Source organism: Camelus dromedarius, chromosome 24, assembly GCF_036321535.1.
Source record: "Camelus dromedarius isolate mCamDro1 chromosome 24, mCamDro1.pat, whole genome shotgun sequence".
NCBI lineage: Eukaryota > Metazoa > Chordata > Mammalia > Artiodactyla > Camelidae > Camelus > Camelus dromedarius.
Window position 1 is genome coordinate 11,410,202 of NC_087459.1, and position 25,205 is coordinate 11,435,406.

The 25,205-nt window shown below is 37.6% G+C and overlaps 1 protein-coding gene across 4 annotated transcripts in view; it reads left to right on the forward strand.

Moving 5' to 3' along the window:
• LOC116151742 (ankyrin repeat domain-containing protein 26-like) overlaps positions 1 to 23,708 on the forward strand; it is a 64,181-nt gene extending 40,473 nt beyond the window's left edge. For 3 of the 4 annotated variants that reach the window (XM_064478439.1, XM_064478440.1, XM_064478442.1), the window contains 12 exons: positions 1,973 to 2,124; positions 2,618 to 2,788; positions 5,158 to 5,191; positions 5,476 to 5,617; positions 7,779 to 7,989; positions 9,205 to 9,388; positions 10,245 to 10,382; positions 11,830 to 12,342; positions 13,784 to 13,936; positions 20,314 to 20,601; positions 21,180 to 21,375; positions 22,964 to 23,708. In XM_064478439.1, the coding sequence (XP_064334509.1) occupies positions 1,973 to 2,124; positions 2,618 to 2,788; positions 5,158 to 5,191; positions 5,476 to 5,617; positions 7,779 to 7,989; positions 9,205 to 9,388; positions 10,245 to 10,382; positions 11,830 to 12,342; positions 13,784 to 13,936; positions 20,314 to 20,421 (1,806 nt within the window). In that variant the 3' untranslated portion in view covers positions 20,422 to 20,601; positions 21,180 to 21,375; positions 22,964 to 23,708. The remainder of the gene's footprint in view (positions 1 to 1,972; positions 2,125 to 2,617; positions 2,789 to 5,157; positions 5,192 to 5,475; positions 5,618 to 7,778; positions 7,990 to 9,204; positions 9,389 to 10,244; positions 10,383 to 11,829; positions 12,343 to 13,783; positions 13,937 to 20,313; positions 20,602 to 21,179; positions 21,376 to 22,963) is intronic. The other variant, XM_064478441.1, reaches the window with a different exon arrangement.
• Positions 23,709 to 25,205: the final 1,497 nt, after the last annotated feature.

Here is a 25,205-nt window from a genome sequence, read left to right on the forward strand (position 1 = left end):
AATACAAGACCAGCTCCAGAAGCCATCGCTTGCAGATAACTGTGGTGCTGATAAGTCTAAAAACATGGACCCTGAATTAGGAAATGTGAGTTCTTCTCCATCAAATGGTAACAGAACATCCAAAGTATATCTAAAAGAGTTACAGCAAGGTATGCAAAGGTTTAAGAATGAGGTAGGCATGTTACAAGTAGAATTCCTGGGTTTGGAAAAAGAAAATTCAGCTTCAGAAAGAGGTAGAGGTTCCTTTGCTGCTACTCTGTTTTTTCTCTTTATCAATAATCTCCTCCATTCTGATCCATATTTGATCTTATTTTCCACTCTATGAAAATAGCCTATGTATAAAACGGGGTCATCTAAATATGTAATTGTGTAGAAACAGACTATTTCTGCCATCTAAATAACAGGAACTCAGGGAAGTATTTTCCTGGGTTTTGTTCCTTAACCAACCTAAGTCTCTGTGCCAGTCTTTCATATGAAGTGGGAAAGTAATTCAGCTGTGTGCCACGTGACCTGAGCCGGAATAAACGCAAGTGAAATGGCTTAGGAAATATAATAAGCTCAAGGTTGTGGTTTTTTTTTTTTTTGTATGTTTTTTTGTTTTAATCTGTTGGCTTAAATGTAAGTTGCACTTCCATAGAATGGGAAGGAAGCAGTGACTGAGAGAAGGGATATAAGCACAAGGTCTCACTAAACTGATCCGTGTATTGTGCGTTAGTGAGTGCGGGCTTATCTGTCTTACTGATCACTGGACACTTAGAATTCCATCATGGCCACTTTGAGATATTCTTAAGAAGAAATACATGTGCTCCCACATGTTCTTGAATCACCACTTTCGGGTGTTTCTGTTGAGTCACTTACAGTATATTATTTAATAAAATGTAGTAAGTTTTGACATGTATGATTTTATTATATAGGTAGTATGAACCCTCAGCAAAAAAAAATTCAGTATTTCTCTCCAAAAGAGAAAACTTGAGTTGTGAGATGCACTGAATGATTTTTTTTAGTTCTAGTAATAGATTTTTAAAATGTGTGTGTTCTTTTGTGTGAGGTGCAAAGAATGTTAAGGATAGAGCTCTGAAGGTGTTCTCCTGTAATAGAAAAAGGAGATGAGCCCTGCCCCCAGCTTTGCCAAAGTCACACTTTTAACTTATCTGATCAATTTGATGAATTTATTTGGTAGCTTATTAGATTCAGTGTTAGAGAATTGTATCATCTCTCTTGACACTGTAAAATGCTCAGGAATACTGCTTTAGGGAATTTGGACAAATCAGTTAACCTTTCTTGGTTGTGTTCCCATTGTCAGTAAACAGTGGGGCTAAAGTAGATCACTCATTACTCCTATGCCGTCTAGCTATAAAATGGTCATGGTTATTAAATGTGAAATTGGGAAGCATTATTCCTTTTGCAGAATTCCACACTAACTGGCAATTCATCAGTTTCACTCTGCTCCTTTCAGTAAACTTGGGTTTATATATTTTATTAAACACCACTTTTTTGATACCCCAGGATCCAAATGAAAGAAGAATTTTAAAAAGTAGTGGGGAAAGGATAGCTTTAGCACAGAAAGAAGAATGTTTCCTTTCTGTTACTGAAGCACCAAGGTGTGACATCTTCTAAATCTGGCTGGTTAATGTAAAATCTAGGTGGTAAAGACAGAAGAGGACAAATTTTATGCCTTTGTCTTTCTATTTCTCTGTCTCTGCCATTCACATGGGGAAGAGTGGATGTAAGAGCACAACATTCAGAAAGTCCTTTTTGAAATTTTAGAAATTGTTTCTTTTCCTCAAACAGAAAGAAGCAGAATTTACAAACACTTCAATGACTTGAAATGATAAAAATTAAAATAAGCACAAAAATATTTTAATCAATTGAAATCAGGGCAAAGTCTGAGTCAAATGATAAAATGAATGAAAACAAAGTGTTTCTAATGAATAAAGTAATAATTACCCTTTGTATCAAACTTTCACTAAAGGTTGAAGTAGAAGAGAAGAGGAACAAAAGTGAACTGAAAGGGTCAGAAACCATGTGTGGTGGCAGTTACCATGAAGGATTAACTCGGCAGAGGAAGAGGGGAAAAAGTGATGACCGGCAGTTTCCTGCTCTGCAGAAAGGAGATTCTGATAGGTAAGCCTAGATCAGTATTCAGCAGTAGGTAATTATTATTTTCCTAGATATTGTTCAGCATTTCTTCCCAGGCTCATCTATCCACTTGCTTCCATGTATTTTGTACTCTTCCTTCCAGGTTCCCAGGACACACCTAAATGCCTTGTGCCTAATCTTTGTGCTCACATTCTAATCTCTTAAGTAGAATAATTTCCTCCTGTCTCTTTTGCTCATGACCTCCTGTTTATTTCCCTGTTCTGTAAAGCCTTCCTTATGCTCACTTTACTTTCATATGTCAGCTCTTGCATATCACATTGTATCATAATTGTTTATCTGTCTTTGAAGCAAGAATTTGTGTTTCCTTGCATATGGTTGGCACTTGTTAACCATTTTGTGAATTAATAAATGACTGAAGATGGGTAAGAGTTGGAGTTTTACAAAAATTGGGGTTTTTTCTAAATTTATCAGTAGAACTATTTTTTAAAAATTGGCTTTTTTATGGATTGTTTTAAAGTAGCTGTCCTGGCTTGCATATGAAGGAAGTAAAGAAGAATGAAAGTGGAAAACGGACATTAAAAGCATCTGTGACTTCACATGTATTGGAGAAGACTGCCTCACTGGCTGGTGGTCTCCTACGCATGAATGAGAACAGCAGCTTAAGTGAAGGAGGTCAAGGTTGTGGCAGGTAAAATCTACAAATTCTTTATTTGTAGGTGAAGACGTATTAGCAGTGATTACCTTCTCTGGAAATAGAACAGCAGCATATAGTGCAAAGGCCAAGGCAAGAGAATTCTCAACTGTGTGGGAGGAACAGTGCCGAAAGGCTAACATGAGGACAAGTGCCTTTGACCGGAAGTAGTTTCAGTACTACGTCCCCAAGGAAGCCGGGCTGTAGTGAGTCGGTGTGAACAGCCCCTCAGAGGACATTCCCTGGGAAGGCAGGAGAGGACTGGGTGATAAGTGAAGGGGAACGTGGGGCTCGTGGGGGTTCCCTTTCTTTTTTTAATGATGAGACGGTAGATTGTAGAGCATGTCTCTTTGCTGTTGGATGCGATTCCATAGAAGACGTGTTTTTCAATTTAACTTTGCATTTCTGATATTAGAAAGTGTATTGATTGTACTATGTTATCTTTAAGATATTGTAGTAAACTATTCATGTATGGTTTTGTTGTAAGGGCTTATTCGTTAGTTTTGAAGCGTAATATTCTTACGCAATTGAATATGCAGATAATGACTTTAAAGTTACACCATTGTCCATAGATTTTTTAAAAACTGTATACTCATAATGAGTATACAGACACTTAGGCCATACTGAATAGGGTTTAATCATTCCTTGATGATTCTAGATTTTATAGTGTCCTTGACAGTATCACCATGAGTGGCTATGGTTTTGTATGCTATTGTAAAATATCAGATTATATTAACTTAATATTTGTTTAGGTTCCAGGAAGAAGGGGAAGATTTTGTTTATATACAATAGAATAATAAACTATTAACAATCTATCAGAGATGATTACTTTTGGATTACTAAGTTCTAAATTTAAAAAGCCATCATGGTCCATAAGGACCTGTCAAATGCATGAACAAACAGCTGAATGGATAATGAATGCCCGCTGATTAATGTCTTTAGCGAAAGCAAATCTTTATTAAAAGTAGATTTCCAGTATTGCCTAGGTCTAAAGTCTTTGTATTTTTAAAAAATAGGTGTTAAGATTCAGAAATTATTATTATTATTATTTTCACTTTTTTTATTGAGTCATAGTCGTTTTGCAGTGTTGTGTCAAATTCCAGTGTAGAGCACAATTTTTCAGTTATACATGAACATACATATATTCATTGTCACATTTTTTTTGCTGTGAGCTTCCATAAGATCTTATATATATTTTGCTGTGCTATACAGTATAATCTTGTTTATCTATTCCACATTTTGAAATCCCAGTCTGTCCCTTCCCACCCTCCACCCCCTTGGCAACCACAAGTTTGCATTCTATGTCTATAAGTCTGTTCCTGTTTTGTATTTATGTTTTGTTTTTGTTTTTAGATTCGACATATGAGTGATCTCATATGGTTTTTTTCTTTCTCTTTCTGGCTTACTTCACTTAGAATGACATTCTCCAGGAGCATCCATGTTGCTGCAAATGGCGTTATGTTGTCGGGTTTTATGGCTGAATAGTATTATTCCATTGTATAAATATACCACCTCTTCTTTATCCAGTCATCTGTTGATGGACATTTAGGCTGTTTCCATGTCTTGGCTATTGTAAATAGTGCTGCTGTGAACATTGGGGTGCAGGTGTCATTTTGAAGTAGGGTTCCTTCTGGACATATGCCCCAGAAATTATTTATAATTATGCCTAGACATAGAATAATAATAGAGATTCATTTACTACATTAGTTAAAAATACTTAAAAATAAATATTACTTTCTTAGCATATTGTGAAATGCAAGTATTGAAGCCAGATTGCCTGGGTTGGAATTCTGGGCAGACATAGGGGCTTCGACAAATGACTTAGCCTTTCTGTGCCTCATTTTCTTCCTGGGTAAAGTACCTAATGTATTACCTACCTCCCAGGATTGTTGTGAGGATTAAAATGTCTTTAAGACATGTAAAGTGCTAATAATAATGCATAGCGGTTACATAGTAAGTCCTCAAAAAAGCTAATACCATGGTTATTAGAAAAGGGTTTCTTTCATATAAGGACTTCAGTAATACTTTCCAAACAGGTTTTATTGCCATAAAAGCCAGTTTTTATTGAAAAAGACAACAAGAAGAAAATCCTGGTGTATTTTTTCCTACCAAATAATACAAGTAATGTTATGTTTTTCCTTTTCCTCTGCTTGTCCCCTTGATTTAAATTTAATACTTTGTCAATAATATAATTGACATACTTTCTTTGTCCTTTAATGTTACTGTTTCCACTGTTTGTTTAATCCCTTTTATTGAAAATTAATTATCAATGCAAAGATTTTATATAAAAATAATAGATTTACATATTTCTTGTATTTTCAATATTTAGTATTTGGCTTAAATGAATTGCTTTTTTCTTTTTTCAGGTCTTCAAAGAAAATGTCTACTAAAAAGGACAAGGTATAGTAAAATACTACTTATAAAAATATTTCCCTATGGTAAAAATAATTCATAAATGATAAAAGAGTGGAAAAACAGAAAATCTTCCTTTGTTGTAGAGACATTTACTTAAAAATAATTTAGAAACACTATTGATAAAGTTAGCCTTTTGACAAAAGTCAGTTCTTTCGAGAAGTGTCTGTGTTTTTGCTCTCATAAAAAGATGGATATTTATCACCTCTGTACACTAAGCATATTTTATAACTATGTTGGAGACACTGTGAAATAGCATTATTTATTTGTAGGTCAAAGAGCAGATTAATTCTGTGGACGACCTCGATGACTTAACTCTGTCACCGGAAACAGCTTCTGAGGATCGCAAGTCGCTTTACCCTAATTGTAAGAATACCCTGAGGCTAATCGAAGAACTTGGCCCGGACAGTAAAGGTAGGACCCCTGTATGACTACACAGCCTTTTTAAGTATCTCGTGGTAAAGTGTGCACACCTAGTACTGCCCCAGGGAGCACGGCTACGTTACAGTCCGCTGCGTCTCAGAAACCTGCTTTGTGTCAAAGCAGAATCAGACGTGTTGTGCGCTGCCAGCCAGGGGCTGTGACCGTTCCCACTCCCTGTGCTTTCTGTTGACTCTGCTGCTCCTACGCCTTCACCCAAGGTCAGGTTATCACTGCTTCCCTCCTAGAACGCTGAAATCACCTCAGGACTTTCTTCTATGCTGTCCGCCTCCTGGAACCTTGGTCTACACCGCAACCATGATTACTAGATAGTTTTTAAAATTCAGATCTTTGTTACCCCTTTGCTTAAAATCCAGCTACTGCTTCTCACAGCTCCATAGTTAAAGGCCACAGTCCTCTGGCTTCATCTTGTTTCATTTTATTACCCTTCTTTCCACATGAGTTTTAGAATCAGCTTGTCAATGTAAAAAAAAAAAAAAAAAAAAAAAGGCTGCTAGTGTCCTGGAAATTAGACGTAGATTATGTTGAATCTGTAGATTAATTCGGGGAGAACTGACTTCTTAACCATATGGAATTTTTAACCCCGAACAAAGTTTATTTCTCCGTTTAGGTCTTCCTTGATTTTCTCAGTAATATTTTAGAGTTTTTAGTGTCTGGGTCTTTCCATCTTTTATGAGCTTACCTGTATTTCTTATTTTTCAGTGCGGTTATAAGTAGTGTATTCTTATTTATTTGTTTGTTTTAAAATAATGTATTTTAAATTTTAGTTTCTGATGAGAGAAATACTGTTGATTTCTGTATACTGACTCTGTGCCCTCCAACCTGACTGAACCCATTTATTAGTTCTAGTAGCCTTTTTATGGATTCTCTCAGATTTTCTACGTAACCAAAGGTGGTCAAGCTTTTTCTTCTTTAAACTACTGTCTTACTAAAGACAGTTCACGTTTAAGACTTGCAGCCAATAAATACATTCTCTGTCACAGCTAGTCAGCTCTGTCACTGTTGCAACAAGAGTAGCCATAGACAATACACAAGTTAATGGACGTGGCTGTATTTCAGTAAAACTTTATTTACCAAAGCAAGCAACCCGGCCCACAGGTTGGAGTTAGCTGACTCGCACCATGTAATCATATTCCCCGCTGATTAGCACAGTCTTACCTCTTCATTTCCCATCTAGATGTCTTTTGGTTTTTCATTTTGCCTGATTGCACTGGCTCCAGTATAGTGCTGAATAGAAGGAGTAAGAGAAGTCATTCCTGTCTGGTTCCTCACCTTCTGGGAAAAGCATTCCGTTTCTCACCATTGCATATGGTGTCAGCTGTAGGGTTAGCACAGATCTTTGTCATAGTGAAGACGTTCCCTTGGTTCCTAGTTTGCTGGAAGTTTTTATCAGGAATCGATATGGAGGTTTGGCAGGTGCCTCTTTTTATCCACTGACATGATCATATGGTTTCTTTTTTAGTTTGTTAATATGATGAATAACATTGATTTTTACGTGTTAAAACAGCCCTGCATTCTTGGGATACACCCCACTTGGTCGTGATGAATTTTCCTGTATTGTTGGATTTAATTTGCTAATGTTTTGTTTAGAATTTTTACCTCCATTTTCATGACATTAGTTTTCTTTCTTGTAATATCTTTGTCTGGTTTTGGATTCAGGGTAATGTTAGTTTTATAGAATGAGGACATATTTCTTCCTCTTCGTTTTTTGAGGAGAATTTGTGTAGAGCTGGTATTAAATTTTCCTAAAATACTTGGTCGAATTCACCAGTGTAACCATTGGGACTGGGATTTTCTTTGTCATAAGGTCTTTAAATAGGACTTCTGCTTTGGCTTTTAAGATATAGGGCTTTTTAGCTTATTTGTTCTTTCTTAATTGAGCTTTTGTAATTTCTCTCTCTGAAGGAATTTTACCCACTTCATCTGAATTGTCAGATTTACTTGCATAATGTTCATAATGTTACTTTGTCATTCTTTTAATATCTGCAGAGCTTAGAAGAATGTCTTCCATGTTATAGATGCTTAATATCCATTTGTTCAATATATGGATGAATGAATGTGAAAATGCACAGTCCTTTGTACACAAAAATTATTCATATATTTTGTTTCTATTTTTGTTTTCTTCCTAATGCAGATTCTGATAGGTTATTGAAAATTCCGGATCCAGTTCATTCATTCAGATCAATAGAACTGAAAGAATGTGACTCTGCACTACTTAGAGGAAAAATTAAAGAAATGGAAAATAAGGTGAACTGGCTACAAACAGAGCTGTTGAAAACAAGAGAAGAAACATCACAGTTAAAGCTTCAAAATGTGGAGTGGGAACGAGAGCTCTGCAGCATGAGGTACTGAATTTCTTGGTCTTAAAGAAATATTTGAACTCTTTATATTTACTTTAATACTGTAGGTATGTAGGAGAAGTCTTAAAATTGCTAACTTACCTTTTGAGATTTTACAGGGGAGGAAATTTCAAGAATATTGTGGAATATGAGACTCTTGGAAATAACACAGCCATACACACACACGCACACGCACACACACACACACACACACACACACACACACACACACACACACCCCATTCTATATTTCTTTAAAAAAAGTCTTTGATCCTTATCTCTCAATTGTCCTCCAGAAAGTTTATATTACTTTACATTCCCACTTGCAGAATTATGAAATGACCATTTTTCTCAAGGCAAAAACTTAAAAAAAAATTTATGCAGTTTGATTCTTAACATATGAATGGATGGACTAAAAAGTAAAGTGAAGAGTTATTACTGGTTAGTTTTTTCAGCATCTCTCTCATACAGAGATAAGATTAGTTCAAAGGTCTATGCTGAAAGCACAGATTACTCTTAATTTCTTAATTACTTAATAGGGATCCTGCCTTGTACCAAAAGGGATTTAAAAATGATTTACTAAATAAATAATATTCAACAAGGTAAGTTCAAAGTGCTGCAAAAGGAGAAACATAAAGTGTAGGGCATCAGGGAGTAGACTCCCCAGCCTCGCCTTGGATTATGCTAATTACCGGGTCTGTGTTCTGGAAAAGTCGTCTGCGGATGTTACCTTCCCCTGGAGATCATGTAGGAGTCCCTGTAATATCTCATGAAGTTGAAATTTTATTTCTCATGAACTTATAAACCTGTTTCTAAATAGCAACTTCTCTTTTAATTAATAACTAAATTCTCTGTCCTAATGAAGGAGTAATTTATGACTATGTGGGGGGAAAAGGGTAATTTTCAATTCAAACCTTACTGAATAATTGCAAAATTTCTTCCCTACACTATTGACCAGAGTTACTCTTGACTGAAACTCAGTAGCATTATGTGTTTTCATTGCTACTTTTCAAATATATATATATATACACATAAGTCTATCATTATGAAGAGATTGAAGTGAGGAATTTAAAATGTGAGACTTAGAAATGAAAAAAAAAAAAAATTGAGAACATAGAAATTCCATTAGGGTAATAAATCAGCATGTGAAGAACCAGATCATAAAACGAACTTTTTATTTTCTAACAAAATAAATTTTAAGGTAAGCATATTTCACTGCAGATTCACATTAGAACAAGAAACAAAGAAGAAGAGAAATGCTTATATATTATATGAAAAAACAAAGGATGACTTGAAAAGAAAAGAGAAACAATACAATGAGCAAGTTTACCTGAAACAACAACTTGAAATCACTGCCCGAGCACTAGAATGCAAAGTGAAGAGCATATGGAATAAAGCAAATCAGGTAAATTTGTGTTTCGTGAAAATTTCATATCTGTAACACTGTTTCATCAATATTCTTTATAATATTCTTTTGAATTAATCTATATTTTCATTTAAAACAAGTAAGAGTTATCTCATCCTAAATATGAACTATGACAGTTAGAGCTTAACTTACTAATTTCTTGGTGTTCTTGGCATCTAATAGATGCTCTGTGTCTTTTCTGAATGAAGGAATGGAAGTTAAATTGAGCTTAATCATTAACATAAGGATTGACGGTTTTGGTCCATTCAACAAAGTAACAAGTCGAATTCAAATCCATGAGTTAATTTTGGCTTTTTGAAGTTAAAATCCAGGCTGAATTGCCTTGAGACTGTGATGGAATTGGTTAAATGCCTTATAAAGAAATTTTCTTTCGCTGGGATTTCAAAATTTGTAGATACTGACAGGCATATGAAGCATAGATAAACAAGATTATACTGTATATAGCACAGGGAAATATATACAAGATCTTGTGGTAGCTCACAAAAAAAAGTCACAATGAATATATATATGTTCATGTACAACTGAAAAATTGTGCTCTACACTGGAATTTGACACAACATTGTAAAATGACTACAACTCAATTTAAAAAGTGTTAAAAAAAAAAAAAGCTTTTTCTTTCATGATACTACATCCCTTGTGTTTTTGCTCTGTGATAAATTTAGCTGTCATATATAATAGAATTTGAGTTATTTATGTGCATTAAAGATCCCTGTGCTTAAAAAGGCTACTTCTTTTTAACAGTTTAAAAAAAATTTTTTTAAAGATTACCCTCCTAAGCTTTCTTTGACTTTTTTTCATGGTATAAAACCCAAAACCTAATGAAATATGTCTCCAGGTTTTAGAAGAGCAAAATGACACTCAGAGACAACTTTCTCGAGAGCAGAATGCCAGAGTAATACAAGATGAAATCCTGGCCCATCATCTTTCCCAACAAAAGGAGGCAGAAAAGGCTAATAAGAAAATGAATGCTGAGGTATTTCCTTTAGTCATCTTCAAACGTGTGTGTGTGTATGAATTTGTATACTTAGATAGTTTAAAAACCAATACTATAGGTACAGAAAGTATAGAAGGTTTTAAAAGCCTATATATGTAAATATATTTTCTGGGGGTTTCATTTCTGGTTCATTGGATAAAGCAATATTGTGAATTCAAATCCATTTGCCTGCAACAGTGACATAGTGACATTCACAATGGCCTCATCCAAGGAGAGGCTATTCATATTTCCCGTAGGAATTGATGAACTTTCCATTATCTCAAAACTGTTGCTACTAACAGTAGGCATTCTAGTTTCTGGCAGTGATCTGACTCCTTTGATAGACAAATGGAGAGGTTACTTTATCATTTCCACTGATGGTAAGGAGGAAAATGTATAGCCAGTTCAGAAACCGTAGTTTGGCGTAGTTTGGGTGTCATTCTCCTACGTGTGATAAAAAGTAACACTCTGCTCCATGTGGTATCTGATTTCAGTACAAGGAGCTTTTGAATATAGTGACAGACATGCCATAATCTATAGTGATAATTTATTGATCAGTATTTTATTTTTAATAAAACAGTTCACTGTATTTCCCTACTATTTCACATCCATCACTGTTATAAACACCATGAGGAAGAAATAAAAATTATTGCAGAAGCAAATAGTCTCCTGATTTTCTAAGAGCTCTGTAAATTTGACCTTCTTTACCTTTAGTGTATTCACCATTAGGGACATAGAAGGTTCTCTTGTGTTTATATATTTATCCTACAGAAGTGGCTTTGGTTTGGTGTAAGAGTCAGAGAGTCAGAAGCCCTGGGGGAAACCCTGCAGCTTGCTTGTGTTTTTAACCCTTTATTCCAGAATTGTCACAGCTGTGTTAACTGATGTTTGTAGACGTACTTAGTACAGTGCTTAGATTTATCACTTATCTGTAGATGTAATTCTTATAATTCGGTCTAAAAATGTTAGAAAGGGAGAATATTCATGGAATATTTTCAGGAAAAAATTTTTTAGGAAATTTAAGCTGTCCAAATATATACAGAGCTAAGGCTCTTACTTTGGGGGTAGCTGTAAAGGTTAGATGTCAGATATAATTTTTAAGTGTTTTCAGATTTATTCATTTCTTATTTTAAGCCTTTTGGGTTTGTTGTATTTCAGAGAAAGAAAGGCCTTCCCAGTTCTGAGCTTCGTAAACATCCTTTTGTGGTTTCTTTTTTACTTTCATGGATTCAGTATCTTTAATTAAATTTTTGAACTTTTGGGGATTTCTGCTTGTTTAAAGTTTGAGATTTGTATCCACCTTAAGTTCTTCCAGTTGGATACCCAGTTATTGCAAACTTTTTGTTGTATAAACTTAGAGATTAGTCTTTCACTTCAAAGGAAATTATGATATGTCAGTTTATTGAGTACAGTTCAAAGAGTAAGAGATGAGGGGTTTCACTTACAGGACACAATGGATTTTGAGCTGTCTGACCCAGAAGATAACAGCGAGGTGCTTCCTCAGCAACTTCCTGAAGCTGGAAGTCAATTCCGTGGCCAAGAAATTGAGCTCCATCCCAGGACATATGCTTTTAGACCAACGACGTTGGTATTAGAATGTGTGCATAGAGACCGAGGCCAAGCCCAGTGTTCAAAGAAGGAAACTGAATCGTTGTCTCAGAGAAAACAAGGGAAAGTCAACAAATACATTGTAAAGCAGGCATTCTTGGAGGAGAGAGTATGTGAACTAGAAAGTGAAAACATGTTGCTTCGACAGCAACTGGAAGTTGCTCAAAATAAGGCCAAAAGCAAAAAGACAATACTTAATATCCCAGAGCCGTTTCTGGATCACATGGGAAAACTTGAAGCCATGAGCAAACGAGTTCTGATGCTGGAGGAAGGAAACAGGGAATTAGTCAATGAATACAAATGTTTAAAGGACAGACTGTATCAGCATGTAACTGACAGAGCAGAAATGAAAGTAAGTACCCAGAAAGGGAAGTAATTTTCAGAGTTCCTCAAAGAAAATTCAAAGAGGTATCTGATGGAAGCTGAATGTTGAAACTAGTTGAATATAAGAAATGTGTGCGCTATAAATATATACACTGTAAAGCAGCCTGAAAGCATATCTTGTATCCAGCAAACAAAAATTAGACCTGAGAGGTGCTTTACTTTGAGTAAAGATGCCGTGTCACCTGAACTTCTAAGAGATTAAGCTGTAAGTTGTTGATAGGTACAGACAGGTCTTAGTAATTTACTGTTATAGTGCCCAAGTCATTTTAATCGTTCTGTCACCACATTTTAGTATCGTGATGAAGCAGATAAATGAAATGCTCAGACCTAAAATGAGTATTTTGAAATTAAGATTCAATTGTGTGAACAAATAAAAAAAAGAGAGAGAAAAGATTCAATTGTGTGGACTACCTTGACAGTCAAATCCAGATTTCCCAGATGAACTGATGTGTAAATGCTGTATCTTGCAGTACTTTTCATTCAGTTGCTTTTCATATATTTTTAGTTGATATTTTATTTTTATTCATGTCAATTGGAATTAAATTTAGAGATATTTGCATCTCAAATCATGCATTGTCATGACCTCCACTCCTTAAAGGCATCTACTTTTCATTCAGTCATAATTTGGGACAAATGTAAATTTTAGCCAAACTGTGTTTGACTTAGTCTCCCCTGTTCTATTTATAATTTACTTTGAATAATTTTTCAAATAATGTGCTCACAATTCTCATTTCAAGGCTCAGTTAGTCATTTGGATCTAAGTTTGTCCAGTCCAGAGGGACTGGAGCGCTCTGTGATGTACGAGTTTGGCATTGGGGTCCCCTTTTCAGACTGAGGAGGAGCAGCCAGAGTCTTGAGTGGCAGGAAGGGAATGAGTGGGAGGGGTGGGGGAGCTGTAGGACCTGCAGTCCAGGAGGCAAGGGATGCCAGGTTGTCTCAGGTCCCCAAAGGCCATTGGAATAACCTCATTTTTATTGTGAGATAGGAGTCTATTGGAAGAATTTAAACACCAGATTGAATATGTGAAGAACTCTGAACTTAAGCCTCTAATGAGAAAGAGGGAGAATGTTCCACAGTGTGGAACTTACCACCACTCATCCCACCCACACACCTGTTTCTGTTTGAGGCTTCAGTGGGGGTAAAGCTTGGCCATTTCCTGGGAGGGGCAGGGAATGGCTGGTGGGGCTGCATCCATTGTCTAAGTTAACTTACTGTCAATAAGGCAGGAGGGTCATGCCTTCTGTGTCTTTAATGAAATTGGGTAAACAGGAATGTGTACCTATGAGGAAAAGAAGGTGAATTGATGTCTGTGGGGATAGTTCTCAAAGTCCATATGTTGGAGTTACATATTATTAATGTAACTTAATGATAAGGTGACTTAAAAATCAGTAACAGAGTTATCTCTTTAGGCCTGTGTGAGACAGCTTCAACAAGAGCTGACTGACACCCAAAAGAAAGTGTCCATGTTGGAAGCTTCCCTGGAGGTGACAGCACATCATCAGACTAATTCAGAAAATGAGAGACAGGATTCAGAGAGGAAATCACATCAAGCTGCGAGCCCAGTATGTATGAAATTCAGCACGTCGGCCGTGAATGTGCAGCGCAGAGTGTTGCAGGACACTAGCTTTTCAGGGACAGCTTTCTTTTGTATCTTCATTATAATTACACTTTTATTATCTTTATGATGAACTTTTTTCTTAAACTTTGACTTTCATTCTGCCATTTCTTTATATGTTGTTTTCTTATAATATTTACCCTTAGAGAATTTGAGAGTTATACATCTTTCCTCACGGAAGTTAACTTTTTTTCCTATTAAACAGTATTTTTTAGTGATCTCTCACCACAATAAGGCAAGCTAGATAAAATCAGAGGATAATGTTTCATGGCATGTTCCAGAAAATTGTCATGTTGCACCTTCACTTTTGTGAATGGATATAGAATCTGTGTGTATTTATTTCATGGATTTCAGAGTAACTTGTGCAGAAAGGTCATTATACAAACCAGTTGGAGTTAGGTATCGCCTTCATTTTCCCTTCACTTTACGTATGTTGTCAAAGCATGGAGAAGTTCAGATCATGAATGTACACCCAAAATAGAGAATTAAGAAAATTGTCTAGATCCTGCTTTTGGATTGTTTTTTAACTTTATTGAGATATAATTCACATATTATAGGGGGGATTGCATAACTCAAGTGGTAGAGTGCATGCTTAGCGTACACAAGGTCCTGGGTTGGATCCCCTGTACGTCCTCTAAAAATAAATAAGTAAAACCTAATTGCTTCCCTCCACCAAAAAAAAAAAAAATAAATAAAAATAAAAATAAAATTCACGTATCATATAATTCACCCATTTAGGATGCATAGTTAGTATCTCCTAGTATATTCAGAGATGTGCAGCTGTCACCACAATCAATTTTAGAACATTCCCATCACCCCAAAAAGAAAGCCTGCATCCCTTGGCCATCACCCCCAGCCCCCCGTCCCCATCAGCCCCCGGCAGCCACCAGGCTGACTTGTGTCTCTACAGATGTGCCTGTTCTGGGTGTTCCACATGAGTGGAATCACATGCTGTGTGGTCCTTCATGATTAGCTTTTTTCATTTGACAAAACGTCTTCAAGGTTCATCCACGTTACAGCGTTTGTCAGTATTTCCATTTCTGTTTATTGTCGAACAGTACTCGGTTGTGGGGCTAAACCGTTTATCCATCCACCAGTTGATGGACCTTTGGGTTGCCTCTGCTTTTTGGCTCTTGTTAATGATGCTGCTGTGAACATTTCTGTGCAAGTTTTGGTGTAAACATGTTTTCATTTCTTTGGGGAACAGACTTAAGAATGGAAATGCTGTCATATGGGTCATATGGTAACTGTGTTTTACCTTTTGAGGAACTGCCATACTGTTTTCCAGAGTGGGTGCACCATTTAACATTTTTATCCAAAGTGTGTAATTCTCCCAATTTCTATGCATTTCTGTCAGCACTGGTCATTAGCTCTCCTGGTAGGTGTGAACTGGCATCTCATTGTGGTTTTGGTTTGCATTTTTCTGATGACTGAGAATGTTGGGGATCTTTTCATGTGCTTATCCATTTGTGTATCTTCTTTGAAGACCTGTCTGTCCAGGTTTTTGCCCATTTTAGAATTGGATTGTCTTTTTATGATTGAATTGTAAGAGTTCTTTTTGTATCCTGGGTGCAAGTCTTTGATCAGATGTAGGATTTTCAGGTGTTTTCTCCTGCTCAGCAGCTTGCCTTCTTACCTTCTTGATGTTGTCTTTTGAAGAGTAGAAGCTTTTAACATTGATGAAGTTCAGTTAGTCTACTTCTGTCTTTTACTGTCCTACCTAAGAAACAAGTGCCAGGTCCAGTCATGAAGACACACACCTGTGTTCTCTTCTAAGAATTTTGTAGTTTCAGCTCTTTCATTTTGAGTTAGTTTTATATATATTGTATGAGGTAGAGGTCGAATTTTGTTCTTTTGCATGTGGATATCCAGTTGTCCCAGTACCATTTGTTGAAAAGACTATTATTGTCTCATTCAGTTATTTGACACTAGTATTGAAAATCAATTGACCGTAAATGTGAGGGTTTGTTTTAGATTCTCAGTGGTGATGCATTGATCTATGTCTGTCCTATGCCAGTACCAATTCATACGTTATGAGAACTGTTTCCGAGTCATCTTGCGTATTACCAGTTGTTTTACATAGTAATAAAAAGTCAGTGTCGTGGGATGTCTGCAACTACTTCTGTGGAGATTTGCTGCTTCCTGAAGGGGCCTGTGGCCAGCTTATGCCTTGCTGACTCTGTGACATGACAGAAAGTAGGCTTTCAAAGATGAAGTCCATCCCCCCCCCATTCAGACCTTTAGTTTCTCACCCAGTGCCTCCCACTTCACTCCAGTTTCCATCAAATCATGGTCACGGGATCTGCTGACTTAGCCTGCAATATACTTCATTATGTTGCACTCATTATAATTCATAGACTCGTCCATAGATTTCACTATCTAGAGGCAATAGATTAAGCATGGAGAAGATTAATTCAACCTTCCTCTTTGGAAGCCTCTGTAATCCATCATCTCACGGTTCATGATGAAGTCCTCTTTTGGCTTGGTTCGTGTGTGTAACACTGGTGCCGATCTTGTTCTTGGTGTAGATCCTGCATTCTCAGCTCCCTGTGTCTACCTCCTTTTACTTAAAAAGAGAGATGCCTAGCTGTGTTCTATAGCTTAATGTGTAATTAATGAAATAAATATTTCATCCCATCCAAGGAAAATTTTTAAGAGTACAGCTGTTAAATACTAGATAATATTCAATCAGTTTGTCAGAAACAGATAACAGATCAGTAATTTGAATTTCAAAAGTTCAAAGCCAGTCTGTGTGATATGGAGAAGCATTGTGCTACAACATAAAGCTGAGACAGTCTTACCTTCCCTTACCAACAAGCTTTTAAGTAAGGTAAAGGAAAAATTGTATTTAATTTAAATACTGCCAAAGGACACTACATTTATGGTTCCATAATATTTTATTTTCTCTCTGAGGAAAGGAAAGTGAAGAGTGAGTGCTAGATTAATAAGTTCTCAAAGCTGCCTGTCTCTTAGGAGATCAGTTAATTGAAATGAGGTAAAAAGGCTGATTTTTGGTAAACTATTTCTGGTTGTTCTTCAGTTATTAGACTTCAAATCCTATGTCTCCTTGCTTACCCATCTTCCTTATCCTCAAAGTTGAGGGGAAATTGTGAAATACATGCCTATGTGTAAGAAGCTGTAATTGGAGGGAACTCTGAAGTACCTTCCTTCTCACTAGTTCTTAGGTCTTTCTTTCAGCTATCTGCTATTTCTTAGCACTTTGTCATTAATAAGTTAATCTCAACATTTGTTACTTTCCACTTTATAGGAGACCAATTTCTCCTATATTCAAGTTACATTTCTTATTATCTTTTTTCACCCACTTTTCTGTTTATCTGTTTTTGCTTAACAAACTCCCCAAAGTTCAGTGGCTTAAATAGGCATTTATTTTGTTCACAACCTGCGCTTAGGAAAAGTGTGGCCAAGACAGCCGGCCCCTGTTCCTCTCAGCTTCAGGTGGGGCAGCTGGAAGGCGGGGGGCTGGAATCGCTTGAAGGTTCATCCATTGATGTCTGGTGGTTGATGTTGGCGGTGGGCTGTGGCTTTGGTGGGGCAGGCAGGCGGACCACCTCCCCTGGAACACCTAAGCTGTCTTTGTGGCCTGAGCTTGCCCTCATGAGCCTGGGTTCCAGGGTTAAGAGCGAGGCAGAAGCTGAACTGCCTTTTCAAACCTGCCCTGCAGTTCACTCGGTGCCCCTTTCACCGTTTGCTGTTCTTTAGGAGCAGGGCACTTAAGGTTGGCCCATAGTCTACCTTTTTTATGGAATTAATTTTGAAAATTTATGGAGACATTCAAAAACCAGCATAATTACTCATTAGCCACAATGTTTTCTTACTGCTTCCATATGAGAAATACACTTATCCCCACTCAGTCCCCCAGCAGGTCTCGGTCGCTGTGGTGTTAGGCTCAGGCTCCAGTCCAGGGTCTGACTTTACCATCTTCACCAGATTCAGGTGGGGTGAGGTTCCTGGGTGTGGTTTCTGGAGTACAGCCTCTTGGGTACACTCCTCTCAGTGCTGAGGCTTGAGGATAAGGAGACACGAGTTATTTACCGCCACACACCCGACATTCTGCTGAACTGCTAAGGACTCCCTCACTCACAGATGGAAGATGGGAGGCACACTGGCCCGTAGCAGTTCTGAAACGCAGCCTGATGCTCGGTCTTTGATTAGGACTTAGTCCCAACCCTGGGAGGGGTTCTCCTTCGCTGCCCTCTCTGAGCTCTTTGTTCTGTCCCTTTCATGAGCAGTGGCCTGTGTTTGCAGCTGAGTAGTTCTCTCAAGCCAGCTTCCTCCTCGTAGACCTTCTAAGAAAAACCCAAAGGCCTCTTCCCGTTTTGCACTGTCTGTCTCTTTCAGTCCAAGCTAGCAAGCAGTGTTTTTGCTACCACAGTTCTCCTTAAAACTGAGTTTCCTGTGAATTTTACTGGGGTTCATGCCATTGGAAAAGCTACTCTCACGTCTTTTTGAGATAAAGTCTTCACCTTGGGCTTTCTGTGAAGCTGTTGTGGGACCATGCCTTTAAAACTCTTATGCTTTTAAGATCTTTAAAGGAATTTGAGGCAGCACCTTAAATCTTTCCAAGGTCTTAACAAAGTCTTGGCTTCATCTTTAGACTGTTTTCCTGGCAGCACCCTAGATTGGATCTTAGCCCGGAAGCCATTTCTCTGCTTGCCCATTGTGTGACAGTTGGGCACATGGAGATGCTTTAAATAGGATACAGATACTTGAACCCAGTGAGTCCTAGTTCCTTTATATTTAATAATCTTTTTGTTTGTTTTAGCTTATTTCTCTGGTCAATTTTACTTTCAGCTGTTAGGTAGCAAGAGTCCCGTTTCCTCCGGCTTCAGTGTCATTTTCTTCCCTGGCCTAGAAGCCTTCACTCTCAGCCCTTCAAGGGCCCTCAGGCTTCCACTAACAGTCTCGTGGACACTTTGGATTTTCACTCCTACTCTTCTCTACATCTGTTCAGGTTTCACCTACCTCCAGGTTCAAAGGCATCCCCACATTTTGGGTTCTTTTTTAATGGCTGTGCCCCATTTTTAATATCAATATCTGTGCCAGTTATTTATTGCTAATAATTTATATAATAAACTGCCTCAAAGCCTGGTGACTCAAAACAGCATTTGCTTGGTTCACAAACCCGTGTTTAGACAAGGCTCAGTGGAGCCAGCTCATTTCTTCTCCACTTGGCATCAAGCGGGCACTAGAATAATCTAAAGGCTTGTTCCTGCTCACATCTGGAAGTTGGAGCTGGCTTTGGTTAAGGACACTCCCTGGGGTCATCAGCTGGGACAGCTGCATGTACAAAGACTCAGTAGGTGGCCTGGGCTTCACAACGTGGTGGCTGGGTTCTAAGGGTGAGCATCCCTACGGAGTGAAAGTCAGAAGCTATTTAGCCTTAGAAATCACACAGCAGTGCCCCACATTCTGTCCCCTAGAAACCAGTTGACTGAGGCCAGTACATACTTCAGGGGAGGGAATTTCATAGGGGAAGTGTCAAGGAATTTGTAGAGATGTTTTACAACCACCACCTCCGCCTGCCTTGTCTTAGCAAATAATCCTTCTATCTGAAGGAAAGTGGTTCTTCCCAAGTCCGTGTCACTGAAATTCCAGCAAGTTGTTTTGTTTGTTTTTGTTGAGTATGTACTCTTGTTTTGCAGAGAGCCACAAAGGATTACAAGAATTAAGGCTTTTTTGTTTGTTTGTTTGTTTGTTTAGAAAAATGTATGGATCACCTTACTAAACCACTACAGTTGGAGATGGATTTCTCCTTAACCCTGCGAATCATTCATTGCTCCTTGGAATGCAATTCAAACTAGCATAAAATATTTGTAGTTCAGAGAAAGGCTTATGGCATTAGAACCCATATTTGTAAGATGTATTAATTGCATTTTTTTCACAGTCTTGTTTTGGGAGACATTTATTAATTCAGCCCTAAGTAACTCAATATGATCTCCCTAAAATTAAAAATCATGGAGAGTTAAGACTTGGGTTAGGAAGGGGTAAGAGACTTTCCACTAAGAGGTGCCTTATAGTCACCTTTTTATGTAGGAAAGACATGAAACAATTACAGAAAAATAAGAGTGTAAAATCAAGCACAAATGTATAACAAAGATGACGACAGTGAACAGTATATTTTAGTGACTCTTGGTGGTTTGAACTTCTTTCTTGATTTTCTGGGTAATTTGAGTTTCTCCATTCCACAAGGCAGATACCATTTTATTGTAACTGAATTTATTTCAACCTTTGATGCTGGGTTAGAGTTAGGCTGTTCTTGGTCTGCTAACCTCATTAGCAAACAGTGTTATCTTCTTCATGCAGAATGCTGATCCTCCAACAAAAGTGGAATCTACATCTTCAGTACTTCTCCATCTGAGTGCAGAAACTCAACTTTTTCTAAAGGAGTTATTATCTATGAAAGAATTGTAAAAGAAATGTGACACACTAGAGGAGAAGAAGAAGTTGGAAGAAGAAGTAGTAAACCTCAGACGTCACCTAGAAATGAACACAGTGGAACGCAGTCCAGTAGAGCAGTACAAACGGGAGACTGAAGAGCGAGCAAGACGGGATGTAGCAGAAAAATTGAAAGAAATCAGCCAGTTTGTACAGGTGAAGCATTGATCTGTAACGTGCTCTAACTCACTTTGCTGAGAATTAGATTTCGGATGTGTACATTTTATGTGTTTCCTCTGCTTCCCATAGAGCAGTTTGTTTTGTAGATTTCTGGAAGGAAGGCCGCATTTGTTACTCCCTTTAAATAATTCAGTTTCCATCATTACTATCATTAGATTGATCTTCCAGAACAATTGTCACTAGAGAATCATTTTAAGGCCGATTGGTTTAAATCAAGACTACTAGGAGGAAAAGAATATATTGTGATGGAAATACTGTGCCACACTCTTGGATTACTCTTAGGTTGTATTGTTCAATTTTTAAAATTTTAAATTGATCCTATTATTCTTTAAACTATCACATTACACGAGTACTAATATAAGAGTGATTCAACTTTAATTTCGTAATTCAGATTTAATTCACTTGACATTGATGATAAGTATTTTAAAGTTCAGCTTTTCTTCACACTTAAAATTGCTCTCTGAATCACTGACTCAAAACTAAAAGGAACAAATACACTGTAATTACTCAGGTTATAAGTATTTTTAAAATTGTATCCTTTTAATTTGCTCTAGGCACAAGCAGCACCTCAAGAAAAGTCATTAAGAGAGTATAAATGTGCTTCAGTAAGTCAAATGGAATACAAAGTTAAAGATCTGGAAACTGAACTGAAAAGTTTTACTTTTCTAATGAAAAAGAATTGGAAAAATACAGACAACTGTACCTGGAAGAGCTAGAAAATAGAATGTCATTGGCAAGTCAACTAAACTCGTAAGTGAAAACGTAGCATTATAGAAAATAATCTAGGTCATTAATTTGCCTCTTAGGCATAATTTTTATTGAGCCAAGTGCATGAGGTGAGTAGCAAGTGAGAGCTAACTAGATAGTGTAATTTTGGGAAATGGTGTTAGTAAATGAACTCTCCTTAAAATGTCAGTCCAGGGCAGTTTGCATCTCACTGCCTTTTGTTGCTTTTACATGACTTTATTTTTTGTATTTGCATATATTTAACCTGATCTAGTCTTTAAGCTAGGGGTTTTGCAAACTTTGTAATTTAGACAGCCATATTATCACAAAATTTCTAGCTGGAATTCCCAGAAATAGAAATGTTAATGAGTTTAAAATTAACTGTGTTTTGGAAGAGTACAACTTAAAGCCAAGGGGCCCCATTCTGGTGTTTGGTGAATTTACTTTCTTGATTGTGATATTTGGTGTCACCACTAGTGGGCACCATGAGACGAAGTACTGTATCCTTCTAAGTTTGTCTCCGCTACGTAAAGGCATGCTTGGGAAAGGGGGAAATTAACATGGGGTGAAGGGCAGTATAGTGGTTCACAAAGTGGCTAAAAAGAATATGGTGGCCTGCCCGAGGGGGGTGTGTGGAAGACAGAAAGGGCAGAGCCCACCTCCGGTGCCTGAATAACAGTGTTATAAGCTACAGGTCTCCCCGCTATCCAAAAGTAGAGTGTTTCTATGAAAGTTGTCGGTGTAAAGCAAAGAGGCAGTTACCTTAGGACACATCTTGCTGGTGGGTGCATAAAAGAAATATGCATAAAGCACAGGTGCTTACAGACACAGTCCAAAGCTGTGGCGGCGTGATGCCGGGATACTGAGTGTGGTTCTGGGGAAGGAGCTCGGTGGGGCCCCTCTCGCTGCTCGGGGTGCTCGTTGCCCCTCTGCTGGCTTGGGCTAAGACAATCACCCAGTGCTATTCTGGCTTTTTGCTTTTTTTTCATAAAAGTGAAAATGCGCTTGAGATTTTTTTAGTTATGGAAAACAGGTGTTGATGTAGGCCTCTGGTAAAAGCAAAGTAACAAAGTGAGCTTTGGGAAATTGGGGGACACTTGAAATTGCCCCTGGCGCTGTCGTAGTTCTTTCCCACCGTGGACTGTGCCACCTGGTGTCCCCCTAGAGTTGGTGGCTCTAAACTGTTCCTCAGTGCTACATGCTTAATTTCTCCCAGGTAATGAGTGAAATGTGTATATAAGGGGGGTGAAAGCAAATGCTTGAAAGTGGCTTTGAGGGATGGTTTATTTTTTATTTCTAAACTGGTTTACTGAGGGTATGTCCAGATGCAGCCAGTGCAGAAGGCAGCGGGAATCCTCTGTGGGGGCGTCTCCATCTCTGACTCTCCCCACTTTGAAGTACTTGTTAGTTAACGGCCCCCCCAGGCCCATACATCCTTCTTTAGGACAGTTTTAAACTGTAATTGTTTACAGTAGGTCTGCGCTGATGTATTTTTTGGTGTCAAAACACAGTTTAATGGGACAATCTGTTTACTATTACAGCAACTTTAAAAATACACATCACTTAGGGAGAAAATGAAATGAATGAAATGTGTGTTTTCCAATCCCCACAGGGCTAATGAGAGGCTGGCAGAGATGAACACTAAACTGCAGCTGGAGAAACAGCACAAGAGTTCTTTCCTCGGCTTTGTTCCTGCAAGGCCTGTTGATGGACCGCCTTCTGCTGAAAGTTCTACTACTAGCGTAGAGCCCAAAAGGAATGTTACTCGAAGAAGGAACTTCAGGAATTTTTCAGACCCTTCAACTAGCACGGGCGGTCACTTGTTCACGATTAGTTATATTATCTTTTTTCCCTTGGGTTTCAGATTTCTGATATAATTCTTGTTTTTAATTTGATGAAATTCTGAGTTGTTTATTTGACTTCTGCACACTAAGTAAAAGCCATAATTAATTGTGCTAATAAAGAAAGGAGACAGAAACTTTATAATTTTTTAAAGTCCCTGGACTTGTAATTTTCAAGATACCTGTCATTAACTTTATTCAATCAATGCAATTAAACTGACAAATTTTAAATTTCTTCAAAAGCTCCATTTTAAATTCTATTTTAGAAATTAAGTATTATTGCCTAATAACTAGAGATACACTTTCCAATGTTTGGCTTAGTTTCTGATTGATTTCGGCTTGGCATTGGTTCACAGTAATTTTCAAGTTTGCCTGCACCCCAGTTTTTCTGCCCCTAAGCATAAGTAAATGATTGGCATCGAGATACTTAACCACATACAGGTGTTTTTTATTTAAAGGAATCCAAGATAAATTCTTTTTATGAATTCAATAAACTTGTAACACTAAAAACATTAAGTTCTGTTTTTAAGTTTAAAATTTTTATCATTTTCTTCTGTAAGAGTACATCCTTAATTGCTATTTTACTTATAGCATTGTTATTTTAATTGTTATAAAATGTCTTACTGAGCAGTTGTAGAACATTTCTAAATATGTAGTCAAGTATAGCAAGTATTTAAAATTTTAAAATGAAGTTCGCTTATGTCTCTGCCTTGCCCTCACCTGTAGGAATACCGAGGTGGCAACAATAGGGAGTCTTTAAATTACAACCAGTTTTCATTGTGTATCGTTGTTAAAATAGCCATTTAAAGCGGTGCGCGTTGGCTTATGGTTTGATGGTGTTTTCATGATCTTCTTGATGTAGAGAAAGGTAGCACAGGCCCTTGTTAAGTGAGGTCCCAACCTGTTTCTTCTCACTTGGCTTCATGTCATAATAAATCGAAGAAGAAAAAAGCTCAGGTTTTGTAGACAGTGTTGTGGGTAAATCGAGTCTAATTGCTTCAGAGTCATGAAACCAGACTGCGTGGTGTTAAAAAAAAACGCATGGCTAACACTTCTGTCAGCGGCTAAGCATGATGCAAACTCGAAATGTTTTCATTAGTTGTCACCAAAAAATCGCCAGTGTGTCATTTACAGGATGATGGTGAGTGTGAGTGCAAAAGCAATGCGAGAGAAAGCTCCTGAGGACAGTTCCTTCCTTTAATGTTTTTGGAGGAAAGAGGTGTCTATTTTTAGTACTTGTAGGTACACTGGAAAATAACTTATTTTAAACTCAGTGTTGTACTTCCAAGGCACACGTAGTTCTTCTGTGGGGTTGTGGGGCCAAATCACGCTAGATTTAGCAGGGAGATTAACAAGCCCCGCTCTGTCCGGGTGCAGAGACACGGCTTCCTCAGCACTACAGGGTGCTTCACAGGAGCTATTGTACAGTTACTGTTTACAGATTTCTTAGTCAGACTTAGAGAAAGAAGGTGCCTTCTGGAATTGCTAGGGATGTAATTATTTCTGCTGGGAAAACATAAAGTATTGCTATGAGAGGTGTGAACATACTGTCATTTTAATGACAGGAAGGGATGGGTTTTTGCATGGGGCTTAACAAAACAACAGACTTGCACAGCTTTTCAGCTATGGTTCTAGAAAGCAAAATGTTCAAAATGACATTGGGATTGACTTTAACATTCTCCTTTATTTGCAAGGTTTTAACATTTTGGACTGTTCCTACTGTGAAGTTCCAGCTTGCTCCGCATTTTTTTCTAGCTTGACAGAAGTGTTGTTCTAAGTCTGTGATTTCAGTCGCGCTGGTTGTCGAAGCAAGCTTTTTCCAGTTCGTAACACTTGGGTTTATTGCCTCTCTTACTGCTGCATGAAGTATAGCCTTGTCCCTTGACATTGTTGTAGTGGTAACAGATGGACCCCTTATCTGTTTTGCTAATTTTTACCCTCAGATTTCACATTCTAGTTTATTTCTGGGATGTTTTGTCCTACATGTCAGAAGCAATTTTACAGTTTTACTCA